The sequence below is a fragment of the Pungitius pungitius genome, chromosome 2 (assembly GCF_949316345.1).
Source record: "Pungitius pungitius chromosome 2, fPunPun2.1, whole genome shotgun sequence".
Lineage (NCBI taxonomy): Eukaryota > Metazoa > Chordata > Actinopteri > Perciformes > Gasterosteidae > Pungitius > Pungitius pungitius.
Genome location: NC_084901.1, coordinates 3,939,997 through 3,965,415, shown reverse-complemented (window position 1 = coordinate 3,965,415; position 25,419 = coordinate 3,939,997). Strand labels below are relative to the sequence as shown.

General features: G+C 47.7%; 2 protein-coding genes across 2 annotated transcripts; one reads left to right on the top strand and one right to left on the bottom strand.

The window, feature by feature from the left end:
* The first annotated feature begins 2,949 nt into the window (after positions 1 to 2,949).
* On the top strand, positions 2,950 to 18,329 carry hgfa (hepatocyte growth factor a). Its single transcript, XM_037461421.2, is given in 19 exon segments — positions 2,950 to 3,256; positions 6,336 to 6,495; positions 6,600 to 6,642; positions 6,644 to 6,713; positions 7,224 to 7,338; positions 10,019 to 10,161; positions 10,263 to 10,383; positions 10,509 to 10,627; positions 12,586 to 12,757; positions 12,910 to 13,043; positions 13,432 to 13,525; positions 14,643 to 14,782; positions 15,871 to 15,903; positions 16,151 to 16,259; positions 16,336 to 16,410; positions 17,405 to 17,542; positions 17,640 to 17,746; positions 17,860 to 17,993; positions 18,153 to 18,329. Coding segments are annotated over 19 exon segments (2,148 nt in total). The 5' UTR covers positions 2,950 to 3,192.
* A 3,617-nt stretch (positions 18,330 to 21,946) lies between these two features.
* pax4 (paired box 4) lies at positions 21,947 to 23,761 on the bottom strand. Its single transcript, XM_037461579.2, has 8 exons — positions 23,731 to 23,761; positions 23,431 to 23,561; positions 23,076 to 23,291; positions 22,883 to 22,973; positions 22,607 to 22,732; positions 22,431 to 22,513; positions 22,274 to 22,337; positions 21,947 to 22,170 (listed from the first exon to the last, which is right to left on the bottom strand). The coding sequence occupies exons 1-8, from the start codon at positions 23,759 to 23,761 to the stop codon at positions 21,947 to 21,949; spliced, it is 966 nt and encodes a 321-aa protein (XP_037317476.1).
* Positions 23,762 to 25,419: the final 1,658 nt, after the last annotated feature.

Below are 25,419 nucleotides of genomic sequence, written 5' to 3'. Positions count from 1 at the left end.
GTTGGCACGGTGCCTGTTCAAAATCCTCCCCTGGGCGCCCCCTCCTTCGCTGCCTCAATTCCGCTGCCCCCCCCCCCCCCCCCCCACCCCCCATTCATGTGGCCCGGCAGACCACTGAAAAATGTGTTTGTCTCTGTGGGCATCGCTCTACGGAGCAAAGAATCTGCGTCTCCTCTGCACGTTTTGACCACCGTTTCCTCCGATCCACTTTGCTCGTCTTTTGGTCGGCGCCTTTAGTTCGGCGTGTTGGTTGCCTCCATCTTGTTTTGTTTTTTTGTTTTTTTTAATGTTGCAACTGAAATGAACTGTGAACACAACGTGAGGGGGGTTAAAGCGCGACAAACACATGCACAACAAACAATGCCGTGGTAGCGACCTGTCAATCACAAGGTGATAACATCCAGCTTTTAGGCTCTGTTTTTATCTTAATGGGACAAATGTACTAAAGAGCTAAATTGGCTTTTGAGACCCTGAACTCATCCTTGAAATGTTCATATACAACAAGTAGGCTAATTATCTCATGGACTTCTATACAATCTGACTTCATTTGGCAACCAGAAGATTGTCCCCCTGCTGGCCAGTAGAAAGACTTCACCAGCATGTTAAACTATCGAAATAAAGCTGCTCGTATACCATGGCTTCCCATGCGCTCGATAATAATTTGCCGGAAAGAGTAATACTTTTGGAATCCCAAAGCACCGGGCTTTTAATGAGAAAAAAATAAATCACGTAAAGTTAATATTCCCAATGCTTTGTTTCAGTTATGACAGAACTCCCACTTCCAACATCTTCTCCCTCGGTGCGTAATCAGCTGTCAAACCGTAAGCTATTTACCGGCCTGCCTGCCTGTGAGGCACGACGTGGCGAGCTGCAGTTCAAAGGGGACAGAAACTTGCTCCGAGACACCCCGAATTCTCCGAGCGTCTGGATTCCTTCTCGGCAACTGACGCTGATTGACGTCGCGGGTGTGATGTGTGTCCCGGGTGCCGCTGCGCACCTCCGTGTGCCTGCTGCCGAGGCCTAGAACTGCTGAGCACACACACACACACACACACACACACAGACCTCTACACCTGCTGGTACCATTCTGCACACACACACACACACACACACACAGACCAAAGGGAGAAAAAGGGGACCAAAGAAAAAATGAAATGAGCTGCACGCGTCTTAATGAGAGGGGGGGGGGGGGGGCGGGCGGTCTGGCTTTTTACCTCAAACCATTTCTTCCTCCTGCTGCTCTCTCTGGAGGGCTTTAAGCCCGCCGCCCGTTAACGGCTGAAGTGTGGATTTCCTGTCAAATAAGGGTTAGGGCCCAACAAAAGTCCTTTACACTGGTACCTAAACAGGATTACTTCCAGCTGCCTCACCCAAAAACACACACACACACACACACACACACGTATGTCATGTCTCTAGGGATTCAAACTAGTTCTGTGGTTCTCAATTGTCTTTATAGTGACCTTATTATTACCTTGTTATTTTACTTACGGTATTTTTAAACCCCCAATAACCAATGTATTACGACTGTAATAAAGATAAAAGACATAACAATGGTGCGTACTGTATTGTGTTCTGTCCAACAGTTTCCTTGCCCATTATAAACGCTATGGTTCTTTGTGGGGACGGGCCCTTCTGTGTCTCATGGCGGGAGCCTCGCGAGGACAGCTGACCCTTTGACGCCGACCCTGATGTGGCGTAGCGTTGGATTTTCTAAATTGGGCGCAGGTGCGATTCGGTCTTGAGATTGTCATTTCAATTGAGCCCATCACTCGCGGAAAGTGGCAGCTTGAGTGGAGGCGCTTACTGAAAATATTCCCCTTTTGTCCTGACATGCAGACAGCTTAAAGTCAACGAAGCACTATTCAAACCCTGGTTGTGAGGGAGTTTGTCCCATACAGTAATAGACATTTTGCACACTGCACGAACCGCTACTTTGTGTAGTGTTCTCTGGTGCCTTGCCAGTTGACTCAAAGTGAGGCAAGTGTGATAAGAGAAGCAAGGGTAATCAAATACTTGTCAAGTCATTGCCATCGCTAAATGGTTTCTAATAAGAAAAACAAACAGTTTTAAATGCGAGGTCAGTCAGTTGATGAAAGAGGTCACAGGTTTGCCGTTTGCAGAAAGAAAAAGTCACAACAAGCTGCCATGTATTTAGTTATAAATGTTGACTAGATCATCAGTTATCTAATGCATTAAAAGCTCAAAACAAAACACCAGCCAGCAAGAGTTTCCAAAATATGTCAACCTATAATGTGTTCTCATTACTAAGCCATTAATTGCAGCTCATAAACATTTTATAAATCATGCCCTATAAAGCGGAACCATGTGTGCTGGTCAGTGGAACATGTTGATGCCGAAATGCCAGAAGTTAAACATATTTACAAAACACTATACGAATGTCCTCTTCAGTCAGAGTGAAGAGGATGTTGGTATACTGAATATTGTCTAGATTTTGGACAACATAAAGTATGACTTACTTCCAAAATAAAAGCAATTCACTTAATTATATTACATAATTCTAAAGCTGCACACATTTCATTTAAGGGGTTTGTACAGAACAACCAAACCATTATTATATCAATGTTGGCTTATTCTGGCTGATTGTTTGATTAATGCAATCTTATTTAATCCTGCATGCTTTTAGAAATATTCTAAGAATGCCTTTGTTAGTAAAACGTTAGCGTTTTTGTCTACCAAAGATTACCTCTCAATACCGTTAGGGGTGGCGTTCTTAGTAGTACAAATACATTGAACCTGGATTTTGGTAAAAAGGTCAGTTATTATGAACTATTTTCAAATAATTTATGGCAACTGAATGATGTTAATGGAATGGATTGAAAGCTAACTTTGTCTGCACATACAACATCTATTGGTTGGATGAATTCATTTTTATTATAAATAAGAAATACCATCCAAACTTTGAGAACATCGCTTGCGACATTTTACTTTGGAAAAAAAACAACAACCGGAAGTTGTGTAATTAACTCTCCAGGACTTGAGACCGGAGGAGAGGAGAGACGCCGATACACCAACTCAAGTAGAAAGGGGGTTGAACCGAGGACGTGTGGTTTTTCTTGGGAGAGTGGCATCCGCGTGGGGAAGGCAAGTCGCGCGCTGCCCACTCAGCCTCTCTGGACCGCTGGATCCATCCGGATAAAACGACAACCTGCCTCCCCAGAGGTCCTCACCATGAGGGCGAGCGCGTGGATTTACCAAGCCGTGGCGTGCGTGGTGGTCACTGTATTAAGCACAGGTAAGGCAGTGGAAGAGCCGTGAGCCCTGTGGTCTCAGTGGGGAGTTTCGTGTCAGTCCTCGTTTTCCCGCACGTTGTCTGTGCGGCAAAGTGAGAGGTGCACGTGATGGAAATGTCAACAATTGTTAGAGGGGAAAAAAAGTGGGCAAAAGTCGAATAATTCTTCTTATAATGTATTTTTGTTGTTGTTGTTCCATTTGTCATTTGTTTCATATTGTTCTGCCCGCCTCGTATTTCATTTATTTTTCCATAAACCTGTTGAGTGACATTAGGAAAACTTGATCGACCCACCCTTTGATTAATTCATGTGCCTTGTAATTTACTGAGTTTTGAAGAATGAGCCATTTCCTGGAGACCCCGGGGATTATAAACATGTATCAAATGAAAAGGACGACCGAGGTGCCAAGACGTGTGTTGGAAGTTTTATCTGCTGTTGTCGCTGCTTTTATTAATTATGAATATCTAATATCGGCGCTGCCAATTTCCGTAATAGACGCTCTTGCGTCAAATGCGCCCGGAGCTAAAGCACCGAACCCTCCATGGGGTGTTGACCCTGAACCCTGACCGCCGTGCATTTTGGGGAAAGTAAATTGGGACTGTAGTATTCGTGCGAGATATAGAAAAAAGGGGTGTGCGTGTGTAGGGGGGTTTGGTGGGGGGGGGGGGGGGTGTCTAACATCTGGCTGCGCCAGTTCGACATTTTGCGCGTTCTGCAGCAGATGTAATGTCTGCTTAATTCCCAGACAGAGGCGCACCTTTAACCTGCCACCTTCCTGTCGTTCGCGTAGCAGAGTTTTTCCTCCTCAACGCGTCACAAACCTTGAATAAAATCCCCCCCCCCCCCCCCCCCCCCTCCAGCTGACACCTTCTCCTCCGCTCCGGGGGGCACCTGAGCGCGGGGCAGAGGTCAACGTGCGTGCCGCTCGTTCGCCTCTCCTGTCTGCGTTGTCCAAGCCGAACCCGGAGACTCGAGCTCGTCGCTGTGAAGCTTGCACGCCTCTTCTCGTCAAATCCCGCCTCTGTCACGCTCGCCTGTTGCGCCCCGTCTCGTTTACAATCTCCGACCGCTGCAAATGTTTGGGATTTAGAGATAGCAGGAGTCCCGACCGCGAGCAGAGGAAGAGACTAAGTGAAATCTAATTGAGCAGCCTGGCGAGACATCAGGGCTGTAACAACACGGTGATGAGTGCCAGATGTGGTCCGGTGGAGCCCAAACATTAATAACAAGTCCTCCCCCCCAAAAAAAAAACCATTTTCTAGCCACGAGGAGCCTCTAAACGCTACACAGTTTACAATATCCTAAGTACACACACAGCGCCTTCGCCGCGGATCTTGGCGCAGGACCACGGCGCTGCTGTAAGCCCGGTAGCAATGAGATTTGACTTTGTGATCGCATCAAGCCGTAAACGGAAAAACAATTGCCTCCCGAAGACACAATGCGTTTACAGATGTTGACGCAGCCGTTTACTGTACCGCTCCATATTCTCCTGAAGGACGGGCTCTGAACTCCCAGCAGTACAGATGGATTTGGACTTAAAATACGGTTTTGTCCCGTTTTTGAACCCACGTGGACCTCACATATATCATGCGATGACTTTGCAGTGATATAATTCTCTTTTGATTCACTTCTTTCAAAGACATGTCTCTCAGCAAAGGCCTATAACAAAACTGTCCTGTTCCAGATACCTGTTCTCCACATACTGTGAGTTGCATCGTCTGTGTTGGAGAGCAGCGACTCTGAAATGTATACATTAAACTTGATTAGGTAACAAGTGAGACAGCAGAATTGTATGGCTGTAATACTGAAACAAGGACTAATTGGATAGAGAATTAAAAAAATAAGCAAATTCAACAATCGCATCCCAAGGCAAGGACAACATTTATGCCACATTAGGATATTAAGACATCAAAATATTTAGTCTCATATCTTAATATCGACATATATCGGTATGTTGCCCGGCCCTGATTTACAACAACAAGGGTTCAGCTGTTACTGAAATGCGTTTTCTGGCAGCGGTTAAACCTATAAAACATGCTTTCATGCGCATTTCGATCTCCAGCTGAACACCGGAGCGCGTCAGCTCGTTTTTAGACGGACGTCACTCTGCTCTCTGTGCCCGTCCCTCACCGGGGGGGGGTTCTTGCTCTCCACATTCTGCATTTCTCAAGGCAGCCGCCTCGCTTTAAAGCGGCCAGTTTTCCCGCGGGCCTTTTTTCAAGCCGAGAGCCTTCAGTCCAGGACGAAGCCTCGGTTCGGCGTGCAGTAGCTGTGGAGAAAGCGCAGGCGGTGGTTGAAGGACGCTTTCGTGGACTTCTCCCCACCCGGGTTTAAATATATGATGCAGAAATAATTTAGTCTTCGGTCCACTTCCTCCAGGCCAAGACTCTGGAGCCAGGTATTCACGCCTCCTTTTGTTCGTACGGTCAAACCGCAGCCAACTGTTTGGCCATGTCTTTTTGTACAGTAGATACACCTCCTTCTCCCCCCCCCCCCCAGTTGTACCGTGTGTATGCGTTGGGGTAAGTAATCAAGCGACATTCGGGATCAATCAGAAAATCCAATGAACGAGAGAGGCGGGGTCATATCTCCAAACCGTCAGAACTGGAATGCTTGTGTCTTTTCAGAGTAGTGCCTCCTCAACCCTTGGTTCGTACTCGTCTCTACACAGTCGGCCGTACTCCAAGGTATCGACACATTGTTCACATTGTGCTACTCTCCGAAACGCCAGAAGGGTTGCAAACGAAATGACATTTTCGAGAAGCGACACTTGTTTACATAGAGAAAGGGCCGTCGACCAAACATGCAAATCTGATGCCAGAATTGGAATTGAATGTAAACTCATATCTTATGTCAAATCTTCAAGTGTCTCACGTTCATACAACGGCCTGGTAGCGATCAGCTCGGAAACCATCACAAAGGCTCGTGAGGATCAACGTCATTCAACAACCTCGGAGGGTTTCGGGGGGGTTGACGAACTGAGTTGAACCTCCTCATTGACGATGGAGCACTACATTGGCATTTGGCAGCTCCCGTACTCCCTTCCACACTTAACACCCTGTGTCCTTGTGTCCCCCGCAGGATGTTGCCGGACCCATCAGTCGCTACAGAAGTACGAAAAGAGCGAAAGTCGCCTGCTGGTTTGCACGGACTGCCCCCAGCCCCCTCTGGTACGAAGGAGCCGATCGCAGGAGCACTGCGCCCGCAAGTGCAAGAAGGTCAAGAAAAACTTCAACTGCCGGTCAGTCGGCCTCCCCTGCCCCCCCCCCCGTGCGCGTTTTCCCGCCGAAACGTGGTTCATCGTCCGCTCATCCTCCCCAACTGCTTCCCTTGTGTTTCCTGCAGGGCTTTCAACTTCCAGCGGCACAACAGGACGTGCCACTTGCTTCCCCTTCGACCGCTTCAGCCGCGGCGCGCAGACGCGGCCCGACGCCGACTTCACGCTGTATGAGAAGAAAGGTGAGCGTCGCCAAGGGGGTTTGAGGGTGTTTTTCTCATGTGAACATTGAGAACGCCCTCCACCCCCCCCCCCCCCCCCCCCCCCCACCCGGCCCCCGTTCCCATTGCTGTTTAGTCACGCATAAACATGTAGCAGTGTGTGTAAACAAACAAAACAAAAATCATTGTTTACAGTTACGCAAAGGGTTTCTCCGGTTGAAGCTGTTGAATCTCGCACTTTAGTCGAATTTTCCGAACCCCCCCCCCCCCCCCCCCCCGGTGACATTTAATGAACTTCAGGGAGTTGTCTGTTTTGGGAATAACACACAAATCTGGGCCACACTAAATCTCTCGCCTAATTGACCATACATGGGAAAATATGTTCCAGGTGGTCGTGGCAGGGGACGCAAATCAGCCTTTAATTGACCGAGCGGCGTATGAAGCGGCTCAGAGGCGAGAACACGAATGCGTGTTTTCAAATGTGTTTTTTTTTTTTTTTTTTTAAGGATTTTTTTTTTTTATGCCCTTTAGATTACATAAGGGAGTGCATCGTCGGCACCAAGGACAACTACAGAGGGAGGAGGTCTTGGACCAAGTCAAACATCACTTGCCAAGCCTGGTCAGATAATAACATCAATGAACACACGTAAGTCCAACTCCTTTTTCAAACTCGAGAAAGCACATTTTTGTTTGGGCTACGGAGGGCACCGGTGAGAGGTCACGGTCGCGTGACCTCGTTCGACGACGAGCGGCCTTCAAAGTCTGCTTCTCTAATCTGGAACCCGGCTTCCGCAGCCCCTGGGTGGATGCTCCTTCTCCATTTCCCCGTGTGTGTGTGATGTTGAGCAGGCCTCGGCGCCTGATTTATGGATGCGCGGATCATCCCCTTGCACCTCGAGGGGTTGAGGGAAGGTGGAGGCTCGGGAGACAGGGCAAACGTTTAGCCAGAAACGAGTCCCAATTTCTTTCAACACGCGAGGGGATGTCCTGTTTTTTTTCCACTTGCACTGCAGGCTATCAGGTGTGTCCCAAAAGATTTTTTTTTTTTTCTTGGCCGCAAGCCAGGCAAGACCTTGTGCCAGCATCTCGTTAGTGGGACTCATTAGGTACGGGAGATTTAAACAGCAATGGGGGGGGGGTTGAGACACAGAGGGATAAGAACTTGAAAAAGAAGCAGCAGACACGAAGGAGGCGGAATCAAACGAAAGCGCGGAGATTTATGGACTGAAGTCATGTTTTTGTCTGGTGTCCAGCTGAGCTCACAAAGCCACAGACACGCTGAGAGAAATACAAGTTTTTGTGATTCCCTCCCCGACACCCCCAACCCCCCCCCTTAGAATTATCACACGCTTACAGCGTTGATTCCCCTGCTCTCCCCAAATTCTCCCTGTTCCATCTCAAGAAGCAGGTGTTGGCATCGGTAGTCCTCTTGTCCTTGTTTATTCGGCACGCGGTTCCAGTCCAACATCGCCCCCCCTTCCCAGCGAGTCAGCAACTTTTAATCTTTCGGGTCGAAGGGAGCTTTACTTAAGGGAGATTTAGCGGGCCGCTGTGGGTTACCTACCACGGGACCGTCCCGCTGGCTGACAATTACCGCCACAATCAACCACGCACCAGTTGAGCCGCAGGTAACTATTATTTTCATGCTCGACCGGTCACCGTGGGCCAGGGGTGATTTTTCTCAGGAGGTTCCCTTCAAGGAAAGGGACTTCCACCTGTTGTCTATATTTAGTATTTGAGCCCACAAGCAAGCAGAGGAATGGAATGGAGAAAAAAAAACCTTGTGTTCGTGTTAACAACAGTAGATAACGTTGCAATCATGTATTCCCATCGGGACTTTCTTTCTATTTTTCCACACATTCCCACTGGGAGGCCAGCGAGAAAGCTCAGCTCCAGAAACGCACAACACAACAACAACAACATTGCGCGCGCGCGGGGGGGGGGGCATGAAGCAAATGCCAGTCCGAGGTTAACCCCCCCCCCCCCCCCCACCTGCAGATCTTTTGGAACCGTAGCCCGACAGCGCTACCCGTCCTCCGATCCAACAAAACTGAGCATGAGAAGAAATGGTGTATTTCCCCCAAAATGTACAAATCAATATCAAAGCTGTCATACCCTGCCTCCAAAATCATTATTTATGCTTCCTTGCTCTCATGTCCAAACACTTTGCGCCTTTAAAAAGCAGCTGCACTAAAGCATGACTCCCTTTTGTTCCAGGTGCACGGGACATTTTTGCAGCAGTTACTTCAGGTCTAGAATTCATCTTTAGTGATATTCAGAATCTGGCCAACTCCAGCGAGAGCGAAGCATGTGCGCCTGCGCTCCAATGGGAACAGACCTTGGCAGAGAGATGAATAACTGGCTAACATCTGTTAGTGCAACATCATTGTGGCTAACGTGCTCCCATCCATCGGCCTTCACGAACTCTCACCAGATGCAAGCCGTTTTTTTTGGAAAGTCAGGGTCCTTGTAATCCCGTTTATGAATTAAGAATACTGTGTCATGTTAGCAATTCATCCAGCTTGTCAGTTACACGCAGCAGATGTGAGATTTGGCTCTTGGGAGGAACTGCTGCAACAAAAGGGAACAAGTGTTTTGTGTTGCAGTTACAAGCGGGAAGTGAAGTACCGCTGTTAGCCTTAACCCTGTCATTTTTTACATTTTATTTTTTATTTTTTAGTCGCGACCCTCGGCTGAGGCTTCAGACTTTCCTCTCCTTCTTCTTCTTCTTCTTCTCCCTTTCCTTCAACTTGTGTTCCAGTTAGATGATGATGTTGAGCGTTAGCGTCCAACCCTTGCCAAAGCACCCGCGGCAGAGAATGGAGAGCAGATTTGTTTTTGGAGTCGCCAGGTTCTCTCTCTCCTCTTTCACTCTGACGCGGGTTTGCGGACGACAGAGAGGGATCGGGGTTCAAACGCGTTCCAAAAGGGGCCCGCTCGCTCTGCTGCTCCAAGCGGTTCGTAGCGATGGTTCTGCGCTGTCGGAGGTCACCGTGCCGTGACGGAGTCTGGCTGCTTCACACTTGAGCGAGCCGGGAGGCGCAAACCTGAAGAGATATTGATGACTTACTTTGCATAGGATTCAAGCGACTGGCTTATTTAAGGATTTGAAATGTAACCCGGCAACACCTTTTTTCAGAAATGACCTCGTACTTTTTCAAAGGCCTTTTATTCAGTTAGTTTGTTTAGCCGGCAGGTACTGTATACACCACCGGAGCAGCCAAGTGTTTTAAGTGCTCCCCAAATTGTACTTGCACAGCTCACGGTGCAAGTTAACGCTTTTTTTTTATTTCTTTTTTTTACAACGTCTGTCCACCGCTCTGCAGGTTTTATCCCGATAGGTACCCAACGCAAGACCTGAGGGAGAACTTCTGCAGGAATCCCAACAACGATCCCGGTGGTCCGTGGTGCTACACCACAGACCCCAACGTCCGGGCCGAGGAGTGTGGCGTGCCGCAGTGTTCAGAGGGTACGGGAGGAACGTCAGTTTGGTTCGCATTGACTACTGCGGGAGATAATTGCTTGCTAAATGTTTATTTTTTCGTTTGTTTTTGTTTTAATTCATGACAGAAGTCTGTATGGCGTGTAATGGGGAGAATTACCGGGGCAAACTCGACCATACAGAGAGTGGCAAGGAGTGCCAGAGGTGGGACTCCACCAGGCCCAACAAGCACCACTTCCAGCCCAAAAAGTGAGCCCCCGGAGCTGATAATCACACACATTAACCGGCCCGGCGGACAAGGCCTCGGGAGAGGTAGACCGAACCAGTTATGACCCACTTCCCTTTTCCCTCCGGGTTCTTTTCTCCCCTCTCAGGTATCGGCACAAAGACTTGAGGGACAACTACTGTCGCAACCCAGACAACCGCCTCCGTCCCTGGTGCTACACCACGGACCCCAAAACTCCGTGGGAGTATTGCAACATCACTCTGTGTGGTAAGGAGCTATTTACGGTACGGACTCGTCGTCTGGGGGGGGGGCTCAGGGTTTGTGGACAAAGTCTTCAACAGATTAACTTAAAATCAAATTATTGTCGTACTGGTTCTTAAGCCCCAGCAACAGCCGGAGTTCTTCAAATCTGGCACAGTTTTCCATCTGGATTAGGTTTTCTCGGGGGGGGGAGGTCAAGGGTCACCGTGACCTCACGTCGGTCCCGTTGCCGTCGGGCGACATTTCTCAGTGACGGTTTTGGGCAAAAGTTGTTCTGTTTTGGCACAAACGTCCGCTTGCACTCGAGGAGGCGCTGAGCTGAGTAGAATGCGGGGGAAAAAAGGTCAAGATCACCGCGACCTCCATTCATCTCCGTTCTCGTGTTCGCAATATCTCCAAAACACCACGAGCTAATTTCTTCAATTACGGCCAAAACATCCTGCCGGACTGAAGGATGAACTGATTCAAGCTTTTGGACATCAAAGTTCAGAGGTCGCCGTGACCTTAGACTCGTCCGACATCCGTCAGACACAGGATGTGGGCCGCAACATGACTGCTTGGAGGCTCATAGCTGCCAGGTGGTTATTCTGTTAGTTTTATAGCGTTTCTCAAGACAGATTTGGTACTGCCAGCTATCGTAGTTCGAAGGCATCGGGGGGTGGGGGGGGGGGGGGTTGGTTTGCGGTAGCAGAGTCGGAAAGTTCCTTTTCTCCTCTGCCAGAGTCTCATGAGGCTTTTGTTTACCCGGATGGGTGTTTCATGTGGTGCTTGGCTGCAAATCCTTTTACCTCAACAAGCAAGAGTAAATAGGTTGTTTGTACAGGGGGGCGGGGGGAGGACTTCAGAGAGTCAGAAGTGCTTTACTGGGAGACCACTCACAGATGACAAGGGGCAGTAAAACGTCGAGTGTTACAATGGAGGCCACTATTCAGAGATGCGACACATGGCCATAAGAAGGCATAAGAAATGTGTCTGTGGTAGGAAAATTATACCAGTGGCAAAACCAGTGGCACAATAAGGGCGGGGGAGGGGGGGGGGGGGGTAAAAAAACAAGTTAGACAGAGTTGTAGTTTGGATAACTTTTGCCTTCATCTGTCTTGCAAAAGACAGATAAAAGTAAAGAATGAGCCTTCTTTTTTTTTCTTCTTTGAAATCACAATGAAATATCTCCACCTGCACAAAACACACGGCGCATCTCTCTTTGTCTCACACACACACACACACACACACACACACACACACACACACACACACACACACACACACACGTGTAGTTTACAGTGCATTTCGTGATTTACAGCGAGGGCGGAGATCTGCATTTGTCCAGATGTGCGCATCCCTCAATGCCTGCCCTCAGAAAGATAAAAACCACTGACCTGTGCGACGCAGCGCACACAGACGCTGGCAGGCATTACTCTCAAAAGTCAAAGAATCCCTCTTTTCCATCCGCCTTTCTCGTTTTTTTTTTTTTTTTTTTGGTGCCTCAAAACATTCCCTCTCCTCCTCCGTTTCTCCCCGTCTCATTTGTCAAAGGCTAAAGAAACAGAGACAGTAATCCAGCGGGGAGATGCCGCTCCCCGTGCGCTGCTATCCCCGCGCTGCTGAAAAGCAGAATTCCATCTGAAGATGTTTGGAATAGTTTTCTTGGAGGGATAAAGTCGCCCGAGCCTGACCCGGGGGGTTGGATGCGAGTTCTTTGGTCGGGCTCGAAAACAAAACGGGAGCAGAATTGCAATGTTAAAAAGGTGTCTTCGTTTTACTCAAACCCGTAGGACGCTATGTGCCGTCGGCATGTTACATTACTGCGTGTTGTCCGCTCTTTTTTTTTTTTTAAATGACCAATTCTTCCGGGGATTAATATCCCCCTCCCTCTTAAATCTAATTCACTTTGGCAAAAAAAACGTCTTTCTCATGCCAAATATCCTCACAAATTCGGTGCCCTTTTTCTCCCTTTGCTCTGCTAGATTCTGGCTCCTGTGAGGACACCGACGTCAACGTCACCACGTCCTGTGTCCAGGACAAGGGCACCGATTACCGAGGCACGATGAACGTCACCCCGGAGGGCGTGACGTGTCAGCGATGGGACTCCCAGTCGCCGCATAACCACTCCTTTCTTCCTCAGAACTTCAGGTGCAAGTGAGTAAAGTCTGTCTCATGCCCCCCCCCCCCCCCCCCCTCTGGCTGCTTGCCCTCTTATTATTATCGCGAATGTAGAATGAAGCAACGTGATCTTTGCTGTAAATGCATCGGCACTATCATTTAATTTGCAGTTTTTGGATGTGTCACAGAGACCTCCGAGAGAACTACTGCCGCAACCCCGACGGTGCAGATTACCCATGGTGCTTCACTACGGACCCCAATCAGAGGACGGCCAACTGCACCCACATCCCCAGGTGTGACGCTGAGGCCACAGAAAAAAATGGTAAATGACTTGTCAATCCCAATTTTTTTTTCTGCTTTACATTTATAGAAATGTCTAAATAAACGTTTTGTATTTACTCAAGCCAATTTTTTTCTGATTCTGTTGAAGCGCATGGTGAGGTTTAAAGATTTTCCTTAAACAGGGGCCATTGACATTAAATTCATTGAAACCACAAAGAGAATAAAAGAAAATGTGATCTTAATATGTTATGTTTGTATCAATGTCAAAGACAGCCACCACCCAAATCATTTGTGTAGTTTTTGGGGGGTATTGCTAACTCACTGATTGCATTTAAGTGTTTGAGAAACTGCAGGACGGAGTAATTCAATGCTCCCCTGGGAATGTTTAATAAGGTGGTCTGAAATAATAGTATCCGTTTCCTCCTCAGAGTGTTACGAAGACAACGGAGAGACATACCGGGGCACATTATCCATAACTCGATCCGGCATTCCCTGTGCAGACTGGTCACATCACATCAACAGGTAACAAGGTTGTTCATTCAGCTTCAGTAATCGTGTTGTTTGGCTGCCGGGGGGGGGCAGGCTTAGTCTGTGATGGGAAACCCTGCAGATGTCTTCCAAGAGAGGCTGGCATTCTTTTCAGCTCACTGGATGAGTGTTTGTTGATGACAAAAAAAATGAAGCAAAGGAGTGAAAACAAACAGCGAGAGGAAATCCGGGGTCGCCCGGGTGGGTGGGGGGGGGGGTCAACACCAGGCCCAATTATTATTCATCTAGCTGACGAGAGGAAACCCTTGGGTGCTCTCCAAGTGACCCATCCTCACGCAAAGGTTTGCCCGCTGCGCTGCTGTTGCTTCATGCGTCACGTCGGCGCTGTTGGGAGTTGCTTAATTTTACAGGAATTTCAACAAAAAAAAAAAAGTCAAAACGGCACGGACAGATGGACATGTTCCAGAGCCGACCCCCTGACCCCCAGGAAGTGCTTTCTGAGGAAAGTAGATCAAAGCCAATCAGCCCCCCCCCCCCCCCCTCGCGTAGGCTGCAGCCAGCGAGTCTACCCCGCTCAAGGTCGAGGGTCACCCAGGGAGAAACTGCTGAGAGCACACGGCTCGTTGAGCGTTCTCCCGGGGAAGTGGAATTATCTTCACCCTGCTGACAAATTGTCGCCCACCGCTTAATGTTAATCGCTGCGCGTGTCTCCGAACTCTCTCGCACAACGCACGCGGAGCATTGCGAAAAAACATTCCCAATTAAATGCGAATTCCTACAAATCGGGGGGGGGGGCACGGGCCGAATGGCTCCGCAGAGGAAGCGGCTCCTGCCGGTCTGCTCGGAGTGCATACTTTCATACTCCCATGTGTACCCTTTCACAAAACTCTTGCGTTTCCTTCTACGGGGGCGCTGCATTGCAGCAAAAAAAAAAAAAAAAAAAAACGCAGAGGATTCATTGCACTCTACGAGGGCCAGAGTCAAACTTTCCAGGCATAACATGGTCAGTTACAGCGTGTTTGTGCGTGCCAACCCGTGTGCTCGTGTGTATTTGGAGTGTGCGTGTGTGTGTGAATCTCAATGGAGCCGATGCACTGTGTGAGAGAAATAACAAATGGGATATGAGAATCTGTGTGTGTTTGTTTTACAGCGGGGATTCTCACTCCACGGAATCCCATGTAGGGCTGGAGGAGAACCACTGCAGGAACCCGGACCGGGACAAACATGGCCCCTGGTGTTACACCAATCCAAATAAGCGTCTGGCCTGGGACTACTGTAAACTGAAGCACTGTGAGGGACATAATTAACGTTGTCGCGTCCGTCGCTAGTAGCAATAGATGGAGGGGGGCGTCTGTGTTGTGTCAGACACTTGAGGAGAACCTGGGAGCTGGACAAGAAAACAAATGACAACCTTCTGTTTTGAAAGATAAACATGTCCGCCGGAGCCAGGAGCTGATTAGCGTAGCTTAGTTTGAGGAAACAAAACTACAATTTATTCTGTTTACACTTATTATTTTGGGCCGATCACACAAACAAGATATTACGGGTTCATTCGTGAGCTTTAGAGCGGCTGGGAGGTGGATCTTTGATTGTATTTGAGCCGAGCCAGACCAGTTGTTTCCCGTCTTTGTGCTAAGCTAAGCTAAGCTAAGCTAAGCCATTGAGTCAGGTGAACTTGGAAAACTCGCACTGTCCATTCATTTGAAAACCACTTCATCACTCTGCTCGGGATGTACCCTCGTTTTTTAACTTAAGTTACGGTCAGCAGCTCTGAACATCTGACAAGAAGAAGGCAGAAGGATTTACAGGCTAAAAACCAGCATCTTGTGAGCCTTTCAGTCCGTATTCCCGAAAGTGTTCGTTGATGTTTAATACACGACAGCGTTGCTGCATGAGTGCAGTTCAATGAAAGTAGTTTCTACCACCAGGGATTTAACTTTTTTGTGTTTTTTACACAGCTTGGCTGGTGGTTTGCACCATCTTTTAACCCGTGGTTTCATCCAATTGGCAGTGAAATACACAATACGCGCAAACATCAAAAAACACGCAGGTCTCCGCTGCTGTCTTTTTATTGGAGAAAACGCAGAGGCCCGGACACACAACATTTTTTTTTCGGCTGGTTTCAATATTGCCTCTTTCAAATGGCCTAAAAAAAAAAAAAAAAAACTTTCCATAATGTAAAACATATCTTCCGCGAAGTTGTCGAGGTCCTGAGCAAATTTATTTGCAGCCGCCAACGAGGCGGAATTCGGAGATAAGTCTTTTTGAAGTAAAGAAGGGTGTTGTCTTTTGCTTTGTGCTAAGTGTACGGTTTGGTCTCAATTGTTTCCTGCTGCTGTGGGCTCTCTCCTTAACCGTTGTTCTTTCATTTCCGTCAGGTGAATCGGCTACAATGGCTCCGCGGTCCAACAGTGAGTATCGCTTTGGCTCATCTGGCTCTGACCAGTCTAGTCCTCTTCCTCCTCCTCCTCCTCCTCCTCTTATCTCTAATCTCGTCCTTGTTCCTTTCTGCTCTTTATATCAAATCCGTCTGTCACGAGCCTGACTAAACAAGTCATATTTTATGGTTCCCTTTTGAAGTTTTTAATAAAACGTTTTCATTGAAATGTAAATGATTCATTCATCTAACCGGCAGCATAAAACTGTCTTCTCGTTTAGCTTTAACGGGGCCCAAGATATCGTGTTTTGTGCATATAAACACCAGAATTGTGGGAGGACACCAAGTGCGAGGTACAGATGGAAGCTGGGTGGTCAGCATCCAAAGAGAGTAAGTCACTTTGCGTCGGCGCTTTTTCCAAATATATCAATCCATTCGTCAATGTAATAGCGCAAAATCTTCTTAGGAAGGTCCATTTGTGCGGGGGCTCGTTGATCAGAGAAGATTGGATTTTGACAGACCAGCAGTGCTTCACCTCCTGGTAATGCTCCACCTTTTTCATCGCTCTCTGACAAGTTTTGGACCAAATGTGTCTCTTGTTTGCCTTTTTCATTTAGCCTCCCTCTGTAATATGGTTTAAAGTCTAGATGCAGGATGACAATTACTCCTAGACAGCCCCCCCCCCCCCCCCCCCCCCCGGAGCTGAGTATACGCAGCAGAATGGTTTGCTCTGTAAATCTACTTAAACCGACATGTACATTCAGTATCTCTAAATCTCGAGTAGTGGCTTTAAAGCAAATGCTGCTTTTTCCGTGGCTGTGTACAGTTCCGCATGTACAGCATGTGGTGCACATCAGTGGCTCTCCGCCGATGTGGGTCCTGCGTGTGTCGTTAAAAAATTTTTTAAAAAAGGCTTTTCTTTTTGTCTTTCCAATATTCGTCATGTCGTCGCGTTTTTCCAAAAAAAAAGGACAATTGAAGTAACATGTTACTCTTAAATTCCAATTATTGTGATCGGGTTTCGGTAAAGCAGTCGTTGCCCAAACGTCTGGGTCGGGAGCCACAAGTCATATAAAATCTATATCTGTAGTACATATTTGATCCACAAGAGGGAGCACGCATGTTCATATTGTTTTATTACTAATATAATTATTGCCCCCTTATAACATTGAATCTAATATGAAAGGCTGTTGTGTGTCAATAAATCCCATGATGCACCTGGGATTGTTTGTCTTATATGTTGAAAATCCCAGCCCTACACAAGACACAGACAAGAGGCACTCCAGCAATGTAGTATTATTATTATTAAATATTGGTTGGGGGGGGGGGGAGAAAGGCCTCAATCTCCTGACTTCCAGGCTTTAGTGTGTGTCAAGCTCCAACAACTCTGGACCCCACTCTCCCCACAACGCAACCCCCTTCACCCCCCCCCCCCCCCCCCTAAATGCCCGACTCACCGGTTTGTAATGCAGGCTCACTGTTTAAAAGTTTAAACGTTTGCACCTGACACCGCGCGGTCCTTGTGGTTTCGTCAGCGTTCCGGACCTGCGGGACTACAGCGTGCAGGTCGGCCTGCGCCACCTCAACGAGTCCTCGAGCCACCCGAGGCTCCGCATCTCTCGCCTGATCTGTGGCCCCGAGGGATCCAACCTGGTTATGCTGAAACTAGTGGAGTAAGTCCTCGAGGCCATCGCAGTTCCCCCTGTTGCGACTCTTACCGCGTGTACCTTTTTTTACCCTGATTTACGATTAGCGCTGTGTTTATTCTAGCCCGGCCCCGGTGTCCGAGGGGGCCTCCACCGTTCATCTTCCAGTAAAAGAGTGTCACATCCCCGAGGGCACCAACTGCACCATGTACGGATGGGGGGAAACCAAAAGTACTGCCTCCCCCGCCCCCCCCTGTCTCCCACATATTTCATGCGGCGGTGCCTCTCAGGCGCCACTCAAACACGTTTAAACAAACAGTCCGTCTGTCTTCCTCTCTCCTCAGACACAGGATACGATGAGGCGCTGAACGCTTTGACCATGCCCATGGTCAACGGTGACATGTGCACGCAAATCAAAGGGGACGCCGGGGAAAGCCGAATATGCGCCGGCGGGAAGAGGGGAGAAGGCGTGTGTGATGTAAGGAACGGCCGGAATGCGCCGGAAGTACATTTTCTTAAGTTTTTTTTTTGTTGCATTTTGCAAAAAATGGCTTCTTCTTGTTAGTATTAGAGCACTGTGTCCTCGTTGGCCCTGCCGTCTCTCTGAAGTGTGTCCCCCCCCCCCCCCCCCCCGCAGAAAGACAACGGCGGTCCACTGGTCTGCCAGGAACACGAGCGCAGGGTCGTCGTGGGCGTGAGCATCCAAAGGACCAAGTGCGCCTCGTCGCAGCCCGCGCTCTTCGTCAACGTCGCCTTCTACTCCGAGTGGATATACAAAGTGTTCAAGCTCTACCCCAGCTTGGAGAGGAACTGATGGGGGGGGGGGGGGGGGAAACAACCAAAAAACAAGCCCATTCGGGGCCTGTGAGAGGAGGGATGGCTTTGGACACGAGACGTCTCCAGCATGGACCACGGGGATGAAGGGGAACACCTCATGGAAAGTCTTCGTTTCGGGATTTAATGGCCCGAGGTGACAGACCAGTGGGTGAAGACTGGAAAAAAGGGAAATGGAATCTCATCCGTCCGTCCACCCCCGGTCGTTATCATCATAGCAGGCCGAGCGACACACTTCAAGAGCAGGTCATTTTTAAATGACCTGCTTTTTTCGGAAGCGACCCAAAACAGAGACAATGAGAATGACACGCGTGACTTAATATTATCTACCTGGAATATACTTGAATGTGGACAGAAGACGGGAGTTTTCTATGGGGGTGTCCACGTGACGTGCCGTCCTGTGACCGGGACTCCTTGTTTTGGACTTATCCCATCAACTCCAACACACCACAACGGCCACAAATATGCTGACTCTGGTCATAAAATTCATGATGAATCATAAAGAACTATGGTGATGTGGAAAGGGAGAATAATATAAGCACGGAAATAATACTATAAGGTAGTAAAGACAGTCCCTTCAGGTAAATTAAAATATGCAGAATACACTAATGCTGCTTGAAAAGCTTCCTGCTGCAGCTAATCGTGTGCAGTAGCTTGACTACCCCCCCCCCCCCTCCCCTCCCCTCCCCCCGGTCACCTGTGACGGTTTGATTCCCCGCGAGAGGGTCGACGAAGGACCGAGCGAAAACTCGCTCCAAAGTCTAGTATTTCTGGCACGAGAGGGTGGAGAGAAACGCCCGATGAGACGTGTGCCTTTTGGTCTCCTGTTTGGAGGGACCTTTGGCCCCTGGTGGGCTGTGTGTGGTCAGTAGGGTACATTTTTTTTATTCCTTTGGTCGTGGTACAGAGCCGCAGGTTTAACGTTGTCTGCTGTGCTTTAAGATATTATAGGTCTCATAGATCTGGAGTGGATTTGGTTCACTGAGTAATGTCAGATTGGCTTCTTGATGCCTTTGATTATGTTTGATATTTAATGAGACTGGTAGCTTTTTATTAGTATTTATTTTTTTAAAGCAGAAGTCATCTTTTTATAAGAAGTCCAGATTTTGGTGTGATATTGAGATTTATTATGACCCCCCCCCCCCCCCCACCTGACTAACCGGGGTGCGTGTTTGACTCGCCACACAAACATGAAGTGACATCCTCGGTTACAGTGCGCTTCATTTGGCTAAATTATATATATATAATATAGACAAAGAACACAAAACAATATGCGTATCTCATAATGTTCTACTTCACAAATAAATTAAAGTCAAATATAGGCCTTAGATTACGGAAAGTCAATTAAAAGGCTCTTGTCATTATGTCGTTTTGGTTCCACTTTTAAGCAGTTCGCTTCACTCTTGTTTGTGTGGCTCCTGTGGAAAACAACACTTGAGAACCATCGCTGTCACGTGGCAATAAAAACACACATTAATATTAATATTAAGGGGCTTTCCCCATCAGCCCACGAGTTGGTTTCGAAGACCGTTGACTGTACACAATCAAACTATAACTCTGGCCCTAATCCTCTTGCACAGGTCGAAACCAAGGGGAAAGCCTATCGAGTGCCCGTTTTGATGGACCCAGATGAGTGGAAACCAGATATCAATCTCTATAACTGTATTTTGAGTTGATTGTCAGGCATTGTAACTGTTATTTAATTGACCTTTAATGTAAATAGCCCAGTGCATTCTGTAAATGACACTTTGTAATTTTTTGTAAATGACACACTTTAGTATTTTTTACTTCATGATCATTCTATTCATACGTTTCCGGACTGTAGACTTTAAAATATAACAGCTGCTATTTGGTGTTTAGTGAGTTGTTTTGTATCGATGACCTTTTTCTGAATTTTCTAGCCTTTTTTGTATTATTACAATTTTAATAAACAGCACGACGATCACTCGCCCACTGGAGCCCTTTTCCTTCTCCCTTCCTCTGCTTTCTCCCACATGGCAGGAGCGCACACTTACTGTTTTGGCGCGTTTAGTCTCTTCGTCACTGCGAGCGGCGAACATCCAGTGCACGATAAATATTCTTAAGGGACGAAAAAAAAAAAAAGCAAAGCGAACGAGGGTCATAAAAACAGACCCCCATTGCTTCAGCGGGACGCTGCACAAGCCAACTGCTGGAGAAGCTGTTCAGCGGCCCAAGAGACCTTCTGGTTGCTCAACGTGAGACCCGAGTTTATGCTCCAAATGGGAGATTCTCTTTCGTGACCCCAAGTGGGTCAAGAGGAACCCGCGTGCATCGGGTCGATGGAGAAAAACTACAATACAGAGCTGTTGACATCAGCTGTACCAAACTGCTGAGGGTAAAAGTGAAGTGAGCCACTTTGTTGGCGTTTGATAGATTTTGAGTTTAGTCCAGCGGTTTGGGGAGACGTCACCCGATGAGTCATTTATAAGCTGACCATATATTCGTTTATGTAAAAGTGTCAATCAATATCCAAGCAATAGGTACTAGTTGCTTTACGGTAAAGTAGTAAATCCAATTTAAAAGTGCTTTATTGCCCTACACTAGAGGCACCCCCACTATCAGCCACATTAAAATGGCCTTTAACTTAAAGGTTTGAGATAAAAAAATAATTGTGGGTGATTCACAGTGTGAAAGCGCACTGTCACGTGGAGATGGAGTCCACCTGTGATGTGGCGTCATCGCGTCGTATCCGACGGGTCAGCGTCCAGCCGGTCGGCCTTCTGGTCCTAACCTCGTCCCTGAGTGACCAATTACCCCCTCCCCCACCCCCCCCCCCAAAAAAACCCTCCCGAGGTCTCGCCCTCTCTTTGCTGCAGTAAAGGGATTCAGGAGGGAACTCGATGCCTTCCGTCCGCGCCGCTGGGGTCATAAAAGCTGATGCGGAGCGGAGCAGATACCGGGGTCATGTTTGGACTTTTTGAAGCTGCGCTTTTTTACAGACTTTCCCGCCGGCCTTCGCTGGAAGGACATCTTGGAGGAGAGCCTTTACGTCCTAATGGAGTTGTGATTTATGTCGCAGTAGTGTAGGGCATCCAGTTAAAAGTTCTGCTCAAATACCCACGTGTAATTTCTGTTTCGGCGTACTCGATCAGCCATAAATGTAACCCCATAAAAATCCACACCCTTTCCAGAACCGCCCCGTGTGCATTGACTTAAACTCTCCTTTTAGTAGTCCACCTTATTCCACGGAAACTCCCATAAATAAAACCCATCATCACGTCTAAAGCAAACAGAACCATGTTTTCTATCCATCTTTATTCAGCACTAAATGTCTAAACGGTTTTAGTCAAATAAAATCCATCTGGATGGTGGACGGACGTAAGCACTTTTTTTTTTTTTTTTAAAGAATAACTTTCAATCACACAAGATACGGGTTCTTACGTTAGGCCTTATCACTTGAAGTGGCAGTAATGAAGTGAACCTATCAGTGCATGGGGGGGGGGGGGGGTCTTAGTGACGGGAGTGGAACTCCAGTCCTCTGTCGCCCCCTGCTGGTTAAAACCAGCTGCATCCCCCCCCCCCCCCCCCCCCCCCCCCTCCCAGAACTTGAAGCCCGGCAGCCAGGTTTTGACACTCTCAGTCCAGGCGGCACAGGTGAGGCGGCGTCCCGTGCCACGGCTGCTGAGCAGACACAAACCCCCAGGCGCACGAAGCCCCCTGATGGTTCCAGCACTGGAGAGTGGATCTGTCGCCGCGGTGATCCACCGGGGCCCGGCCCGTCGCGGCCTGGGCCATGCGAGGCGGATGAGGGAACGACGGTTGGGCCCAGACGGATGTCCTATCGGCAGGATGGCTCGTGCCTGGAGGTGTCACATGTCATCACATTCAAAATAGTTGACTTCTTTTATCTTTTTCTCTATCTTTTTCACTCTGCAAAATCAGGTGTTTTCTATGCTGTCTTACACCGTGTGTCGCTCCTGTGTTTGGCTTCCCTCCTCAGTTTAGCTCGTCTGTTTGAAAACCAGACCTGAGGAGAGAATAGAAAACGTGAGCTTTCAAGGATCGGGGTCTCAACACGATGACGATTCGAAGAAGAAAAAAGAAAAAAGGACGACTCTACCTTGATGGTGTCCTCGGGGAGTCTGGTCTCAGCGGACAGCTTCTCTCTGGTGTACATGTCTGCATACGGGCTCTGAGAGAATTCTGAACCAGGAGGCAGAGACATGTAACTTGGGCTCTTGAGAGGTGTGGGGGGGTAGAAAACGCTCGAGGACCTTTTGGAGATGTTTAAGTCACCTTGCTCGAGCGCTGCGCTCTGCTCCTGGGTGAAGGTGGTGCGGTTCCGGTGCTGGGGGGGGTCATTGGTCCTCTGGTCGGACATCTTTCTCTCTCTCACTTCTTCTTGAATCAGAGAGTCAAAATCTGCAGGAAATGAACGGATTGCATTGATGCTATTGCTTTATATTTCTACATGTCGAGCATTTTTTGCTAAAAAAATAGTCAAACTTGTCAAATGAAATACATTTTTAAGGAAAATTGGATAAACGTGACCCCTTCACATTGGGGACTTACACTGATCGGTTCTCATGTGCGCATTGATCTCCATGCACATCGGCCCGTGGTCCAAGTGAATCCTTCTGAGAATCCGATTTATGGAGGACACCTTGCAGAACACAGCGTGCAACAAAAAAAGAGTCCCACGTCATATTGTGGATCAACATACGTTTTATGAAAATAAATAAATAACAATTTCGAGCTCCCTTACGCTCGGAACCTTGGAGGCTTTACACATCCGCGCTGCTGCCAGACGTTTACGAATTTCCCAGGCAAAGATGGTTGGATTCTCCCTTTTGCACTGGATGATGGTGGAGATGACCCCGGGGGTGAGAAGCCGAGGTCTGCTGCCTCCGATGGTTTTGGGCACCAGGAGTCCAGTCCGGCGGTAGCGGCTCAGGATCTTACTGACGCACCCGCTGGACACCTGGAATACGCACAGGGTTAAAATCTCATTCTATTCTGAGCATATCGAGGGATGGACTGACCCTGGCCTGTGCATGTGAATATCTACACAGTAGCCTGCTTTACCTACTTAAAAAAGGGGTCATTTGTGTTTTGCGTACCCGTAGTATCCTGGAGATCTGGTTCGGTCGGACTCCCTCCGTGGCCAGTTCAATCATTTTCCTCCTCTTGGGTTCTGGGAGAGGTCTGCCGTTGAGAAACATCCCTCCCAGCTGGTTGACGCTTCCGCCACCTTATTGTAACACATCCTGTACTTTTTAAATGTGTCCTTAGAACAGCGTGCACGCGGTTTAAACTGCGCATTCGACTGAAACCACGCGTAAGCTTCGTCGCACTGTGTATAGGTGTCTCACAATACAAGTCGTGTATTTTCCCCATCATTTTAAAATTGCAATATTCACCTTCATTTGGCCGATCGTTTGTCCCGTACATCTCCGCTCGCTCCCCGGACTCACTGAAAAAAAAAACCCCAAAACGCGTAAAACGCTCTCCACGCGTAAACGACTCCACGTCGCCTGGCCTGGTGACTCCTCGTATCTCCGTTGAATGACAATGAGGTGGAATGACGCCCTTCAGCATACATTTATAGGCCTGCTGACCTCGACACATGTCGTGGAGCCTATTGCCTGAAGTGTCAATACTGCCTGGTGAAGTTAACGCGCGCATCGCGGGCTTAAAATGGGCTTTAGGTTATATGGCTTTAAATGGGGCACATGGCAAAATGTCTGGGTTCCACTTGGATTTTTTTTTTTACGAGATAAACGCCCAATAGTTTGATTTAATGCAACATGCAGAGGAAGGTAGGACGATTAAGTAATGTCAATCCAGGAAGATTCCACCTTTTCCAAAATAAATACATCACGCTCAAAGTTTTTACAGGATTCTGCACATCACAGACAAAAGGTCTGAAAACACCACTTTCTTCTCGACAAACGTAAGATACACATAAGATATAACACTTGCTGAGCCAGAACAGTGGATTATGAAAACATTCATTTATTGATTTTTTTAACAAAAGATCTGCCCCAAAAACAGATATTTCCCCATTATGATCCTTATAAAGTTTGTTTTTAAAAATAAAAAGATCTACGTAATGTTGTAACTCAAAATTCAACAGTAAAAGTTTATTTAAATGAGGGAACTATGACGCATTTCCCTTTGCGCAGGGGCTGCCTATACGGCCTCGTTAAAATAACTTTTTCAATGCAACACAATTTAGTCTTAACTCTTCCTTCTTTGAGAAGAACACATTAATAGATACACGAATTCGTTCTTTCAAAGGAGCGAATTGATCAACACTGGCATGTTTCCCCTTCTTTCGTGACGTGGGCATTACAGTTTAAAGATGCCTGTTCTTTTTTTTTCCATAAAACAAACAAAAATCTGCGCCAATGACGACTAGCATATGGTAAAGTGCTTTTGATAAATCATAAATCCATCACCCAGTCTCTCTTTATTACATTTTCTTTCAAAACGTGAACAAATATACCCGTATGTGGGCGCGAGGAAAGGGCCAATTGGGGCACCTCGTTTCTCCAGAGGAGGGAGGCTAAAATAACCCTCACAGATGTTCTTTGGGCAGCCAGCAGATAAAAATGCGTTGTAAACGTTTCAAAGGGAAATATTTGACAAGCAAATATTAGCCTATGTGAAAAACCCACACAAGGCTCGTCTTTGGGCCTGTTTAATGACTAATTGAATATCATTAGTTGGGTCCACACAGATCGAAGAGCCACCGAAATAAAGGCTCAGATTTTAAAATGCCATATGGCCCAAATTATACATTAACCATGAGTTAGAGGACAATAATACTCAGCGCAATCAGCCAGGTTAGATAGAGGACAGCCATTTTTTTGGACACCATCATCTCCTTGCCAACCGAGACAAAGAACAATTAAGGAGAGCGTTTTTATTTATTACCGGGGAGTTGATGTGGTCATTGATTTATAGCACTTTATTGCACGTGCAGTGTGTGCCATACGAGGTTGAATAAAGTACTTAGGTGGTGTTGTTAAAACAGTGCAACATAATCGTGGCGCGTAAATTCTTATCTGGGCTCGCCAAAGGGTTGGAACGGCATTAAAGGGTCT